General features: G+C 41.8%; 1 protein-coding gene across 1 annotated transcript; it reads right to left on the bottom strand.

Moving 5' to 3' along the window:
- Positions 1–311: 311 nt before the first annotated feature.
- On the bottom strand, positions 312–884 carry LOC130821530 (uncharacterized). Its single transcript, XM_057687324.1, has 3 exons — positions 771–884; positions 635–698; positions 312–475 (listed from the first exon to the last, which is right to left on the bottom strand). Exons 1-3 carry the CDS (start codon positions 882–884, stop codon positions 312–314), a joined length of 342 nt encoding a protein of 113 aa, XP_057543307.1.
- Between the last annotated feature and the right edge of the window lie 5,289 nt (positions 885–6,173).

Raw genomic sequence — 6,173 nt, 5'->3', positions numbered from 1 at the left:
TTCTAGACCCGATGAATTACGTGGTGTTACAGACTACCCCCCTTAAAAGAAGTTACGTCCTCGTAACTTGTATGCCAATGGAAAACATAGAATACACATGCTATCATAACTATAACTCCACATCATAACTCAACATCTATAACTCCACATCATAACTCAACATTTCCAAAACACAACTACCAAATCAAAGATTTAACATTCCTCGCGCGAAATTCTTATCGCCCTCTACCCCCCTTAAAAAGTTACGCCCCCGTAACGCTACTAACCTGAAAAAGATGAGGGTACTTTTCCCGCATGGAGTCTTCAGTTTCCTACGTGGCGGCTTCGCGCTCGTGATTTGACCACAGGACTTTTACCATAGATATATCCTTCCGTCGAGTGCTACGGACCTTCGTGTCCAAGATTCTAACCGGTTTCTCAGAGTAAGACAAGGATGTATCCAAATCCAAAGGTTCGGGATCTAATACATGAGTGGCTGCGGCATGATACCGCTTTAGTTGAGACACATGAAATACATCATGTACCTTCTCTAAAGAGTTTGGAAGAGCTAATCGATAAGCCACTTTACCCACACGTTCCAAAACTTCATATGGCCCTATGAATCGAGGGCTCAACTTTCCACGAGCACCAAAACGTACTACTCCGCGCATGGGTGATACGCGAAGTAATACCTGTTCTCCCACGGTGAACTCCTCTAGCTGTCGTTTCAAATCAGCATACGAATTTTGGCGATCCTGTGCCGCTTTCAAACGATCCCTTACCAATCTTACCTTCTCAGTCATTTGAAACAACAATTCAGGTACTAAGGTCACCGCTTCAGTGAAATCGTCCCAATAAACCGGGCTACGACAACGACGCCCATACAAAGCCTCGAATGGGGCCATCTATATAGAAGCCTGGTAACTGTTGTTGAAAGAAAACTCAACTAGATCCAAGTGTTCATCCCATGACCCTTGCCACTCCATGGCAATAGCGCGTAACATATCTTCCAATATCTGATTTGTTCGTTCTGTCTGTCCATCCGTCTGCGGATGAAACGACGTACTATAGAGCAACGTTGTACCCATTGCCTGTTGCAAGGTTTGCCAAAACTGTGACAGATATCGTATGTCTCTATCGGACACAATAGTACGGGGTACACCGTGGAATCGCACGACATACTTAATGTAGGCTCGAGCCAATTGTTCCATTTCCCAACGACAGTTCATAGGGATGAAACGTGCTGACTTAGTCAAACGATCAACTATAACCCATAACGCATCATTACCTGCTTTTGTTCGAGGTAAACCCACAACGAAATCCATAGAGATATCATCCCACTTCCATACTGGTATCTCTAACGGTTGTAATAACCCTCCTGGTCTCTTATGCTCACTTTTAACCTTCTGACAGGTCAAACAGCGTGAGACATATTCTGTAATATCCTTCTTCATCCCAGACCACCAAAACATTAATTTAAGATCTTAGTACATCTTGTCACCACCCGGATGGACGGAAAATTTTGTACAATGTGCTTCATCCAGGATACGTTCCTTCAAAGATTCCTCCCCCGTCGGTAAACACCAACGACCCTTGAACCTCAAGCTTCCATCTTCATGGACAAGGAATCCCTCTGCTGTTCCTTTCCGTTCTTGGTCCTTTTTCTTCAAGAGTTTCGGGTCTGAACTCATAATGTCCATAACGTGTTCTGAAAGCGGTTTTATGTATATCCCCTTCAGCTATTCTTAGCTGATGATAACCCGATCTTAAGTCAATCTTTGAAAAGATCCCGGCTCCTCTCAATTGGTCAAATAAGTCATCTATCCGGGGCAACGGGTATTTATTCTTAACTGTAACCTTGTTTAACTCTCTGTAGTCAATGCATAACCTCAAACTACCATCTTTCTTTCTCACAAACAGAACTGGAGCGCCCCAAGGTGAAACACTAGGTCGAATATAACCCTTATCCAACAATTCTTCAAGCTGAGACTTTAATTCCTCCATCTCCTTTGGAGCCATACGATAAGGGGCCTTAGAAATCGATACAGTCCCCGGTACCAAGTCAATCGTGAAGTCAATTTCCCGTTGAGGTGGCATTCCGGGAATCTCGTCAAGAAAAACATCTAAAAATTCATTCACTACAGCAATATCCTTGGGATCCTCCTCTTTCTTTCCCCCCTGGCTGATATGACATAAGTACAAAGGGTGTCCTTGCCTCACAAGCCTTTGCAACTCTAAGGTCGACACCAAATTCGTCCTGGGCCCCTTGGGAAACTTCCTATATCTAACGCTTTCCCCTCGTGGTCCTTCCAACAAAACTCTCTGCTCTCTGCATTCAATAGTGGCCTTATACCTTCCCAGCCAATCCATCCCCAAAATTACTTCTAAACCTTCCATATCTAACACATACAAGTCGCTAGGAAAGACAACCTTTCCTATCCTTAAGGGTACATCCTTATACAGTTTTTCACAACTATACAATTTTCCCGATGGTACAGCCACCGTATAAGAAACTTTTTCAAAGGTTCCCAAATTCAATTCGTTTACTTTACTCTTTGCAAGAAATGAACATGTACCTCCCGAATCAAATAATACATTCACAGCTATAGAATGAATGGCGAACGTACCTGTAACCACATCTGTCGCCTGGTCAGCTTCTCTTGCACTGACCGCAGATACCCTTCTACTCGCCGGCTGTACATTATTTCCTCCCACTTGATTTCCCCGCGCTGCATTTCTGACCCTTCAACTCGGTTTCCATCTACCCGGCCTTGTCCTCCATAAAAAGGTCGCTGGAATCTCTTACCAGCATTACCACGATTTCCATTCCCATACTGTTGGCTGGCTTGACTACCGGCGTTGTCTAAATTTTGTTGCCGGTGTTGTCCACTTGGATGTTGGCTCCTACCCCCTTTCTTTATGTAGCACTCAAACTCTCTATGCCCCCTTTTGTGGCAAAAGTTACATTCGATCAAATTCCCTTTCCAATCTTTTCCCGGATGATTTCTCTTGCACCTTCTACAGAAATACTTCCTTTCATTGCCGTCTCGGTCCAGTAATGGCCTTACAGGCTTCGCGTCGTTCCTAATCCCTGAATTCGAATTAGACCCGCCTCCGTAAAAATTTCCGAAATTCCTTGCTTTCTTCTGATAAAAGCCCGACATGTTCTCCAATGCCTGGCCAAAAACTTCTTTCCTCTTCTCAGGGACATTACCCTTCTCTTTTTCCTTCTCCTTCCTCAAAATATTCCCTATTTGTGACGCTCGCTTATACATCTGTTCCAGTGTGTTATATCGGTCACTTTCAATATGTTTTTGAATGTCGAAAGAAAAACCTAGCTTAAAGCGTTGCATCTTTTTCTCCTCAGTGGGTACGTCATCAGGACAATACTTGAGGTACTCCATAAATTTGTGGTAATATTCGTCAACAGTCATACTGCCCATCTCTAATCGCGCAAACTCGTTCGATTTATCTTTCCTTACATGCAGCGGATAAAACTTCTCTCGCATGGCCCTTTTGAACAAATCCCAACCAAAATCCCCCTCAGCTTGCTCTAATAACCCCGATCTACTGTTTGCCCACCAGTAGTCGGCTTCTCCAACCAAAAAAAGGCAGCTTGATTGACTTTTAATTCTTCTGGGCACTCTACTACATCGAAAAGTTTGTCAAATTCTCTTAACCAAAGTTCCAGTTCTGACGGTTCCCCCTTACCATCGAAGGTCGAGGGTTTGCTCTGGCTAATCCGTTTGCTCATTTCAGAGGCTAATTCCGACACAGTCCTCTCTCGGGGTGCACTTACATTTGTTAACACTATCACCAGATTTCTTAGCGTACGGTTAGTATCATTTCTAGACAGTCTCTTCCTAGAATTTGGAGGCATCTTCTGCAAGCGAACGAAAGGTACAAATCAAAACAATGTCCTAGGATTCGTAACCTTTGAAGAAAGAACAAGGTTTTGCTGGATAAACCTAACAGTCGTTTACTTGTTTGTTTATATCTATAAATATATATATAAGTATTGTTATTATCATTATTATAATTTTTTTTTTTCAAGTAGAATAAAAAGGAAATTACGTATGTAATGCATAAACTTACAACACCAAAAGAAACAGCAAACACACTACAATATTTTATAGATATCTTTTGATACACCAAAATGGCCTCATGCAAGAGTTTACATTATTACTTTATTATTTATTTGTTTAAAAAAAAAGTTACAACTTAAAAATAACTCAAAGAAGGTCGCGAAAATAAAAAGAACATCTAGCGCCAAGCATCCCAAGCGTCCCAAGCGTCAGCACCCTCATCGTAACTTGCTATATCGAAGTCCTCTTCATCCCCGTCTTCTCCAGAATCAGAGCTGGAATTCGAATACGATTCTTCCGATTCACTACCACTATCTCTGGGGCTGCTTAATCGTGAATCCTCCACCTCCTCTTCAGGATCTTACTTATCTGACCACCCCCTATCAAACCCAACCTCAAAGCCATATAAGTCGTAATGCGATCCCCAGTTCTCTCTCTCATCATCGCTGGAAATTTCTATATAAGTAGGTGGTTCCCGATTAGGCTCCCACATTACAATATCACTCTCCGACTGAACCTCGGTTTCCACCAGTGGGGGATCAGGTAGGACCCGCTCCTTCAACGGTTCCATGGTCACATCAGTGTCGTCCGATATGGGAGGCTCGCCCTTCTTCTCAGGTTCTACACTTTTCCTAGATTCAGACAAATAATGTAACCTATTTAGGTCCAAATATAAATCATAACATACCCTATCAGCTTTTGCCTTAACCATAAGCATCCTCTCCCTATAATCTCGGATACTTTCACCACTCCTTATTTTCCATATATCAGCATTGGAGACTTCTCTCCAGGCAGTCTCTGGGTCAAACAACGGTACCTCCCTCGCTTCACTGGGGGTGTGTGAGTCCATAGGTGTTTTTCCCTTATTCATATTCCTGAACATATACACATAACGAAAAGAAATCAAGTAAGAAAATTGATAACTGAGGACACCTAAAACACTATATAATCCTAATGGTCCAAAGCCAGCAACATCACAACAATCACATTCAACTTTTTTTTTTTTTTTATTTTTATTTTTTTATCACATTTGACCATTCCCCCATCTCTCATTCCTAAGGTCTGATATTCCTTTAGCTCCTAGGGAACGTTGGCTCTGATACCAATTGTAACGGCCCGGTTTAGGTGACCGGGAAAAATCATATGAAAACAAGATTCCGGTTCACAAACGGACACAAGAAAATTCATTTTTCACTCGGATCGTCAACGTTCCAACGGTAAAGGAATATGGTCAACGCAGGAAACAACGCCAAACAAAATAAAACAAGTCAGCGGAAGTCTTTACATACAACTCGAGAGCCTACCGGCCTCTAGACTAGCTAAAAAGTTGTACGAGATAAAAAGAAAACGTCATAAACTTTCGTTACATAAACTGACTTATTTCGACTCATAAACTTATTACAAAGTATGTCTTAGATTTGATGGTTACGGGTTCTAAGCTGAGTCCTCACTCCAGCCCCCTCCTGCAATCAACCTGTTGCACGTCGTATGACAACACGTAGCAGGTTCAAAGAACAACCAATACACGTCAGAGACTTCATACATATATCAAATAGGTTGAATACAAGCATTATGTTTACCCTAGCATGCAAAGGCTCTAATACATATTCTTTATTCAATATTTCCAATCTTGTAACGTTGCCCGTCCTATTCGGGTCGTTCAAGTATAAACCATTTATTTTTTAGATAATTCCAACTTGTAAGGTTGCCCATCCTGTTCGGGTCGTTCAAGTATAATTTCAAATATTTTTGGTGGAATACACTTGGGAGAGCTAATCCCAAGGCAACCACCGACCTAAGACGTTGTCCGTCTTGTTCGGGTCGCCAAAGGCTAAAGTATGCATACCCCCATGGTGACCGTAATGATCCAAAACTGCCATGGGAACAATAATTTATAATATTCCAAACCATTTGTTAACCCTCTTTGGGTAACATAACCAAACGTCAATCCCTTTGGGTGACAAACACATAAATGCTCAATTCTCACTTAATTATTTCATATTATTTAAGGTGTCTAATCCTTATGTGATTTACAATGCCTCGATTAGAAATAAAACAAAATTACTTGCACAACCATAAAACAATATGGTCTAAGCGTGTACCTTTGAA

This window comes from Amaranthus tricolor, chromosome 8 (assembly GCF_026212465.1).
Source record: "Amaranthus tricolor cultivar Red isolate AtriRed21 chromosome 8, ASM2621246v1, whole genome shotgun sequence".
Classification (NCBI taxonomy): domain Eukaryota; kingdom Viridiplantae; phylum Streptophyta; class Magnoliopsida; order Caryophyllales; family Amaranthaceae; genus Amaranthus; species Amaranthus tricolor.
This window is presented reverse-complemented; position numbering and strand designations above follow the sequence as displayed.

Excerpts from the sequence above, each read along its gene's own strand:
- LOC130821530 (XM_057687324.1), bottom strand. The coding sequence starts at position 884 with ATGGCCCCATTCGAGGCTTTGTATGGGCGTCGTTGTCGTAGCCCGGTT. Across the intron at positions 699-770 it reads TGTTTCAAATGACTGAGAAG|CTAGAGGAGTTCACCGTGGG; the intron begins GTAAGATTGGTA and ends TTGAAACGACAG. Across the intron at positions 476-634 it reads ACCCATGCGCGGAGTAGTAC|CCACTCATGTATTAGATCCC; the intron begins GTTTTGGTGCTC and ends ATCATGCCGCAG.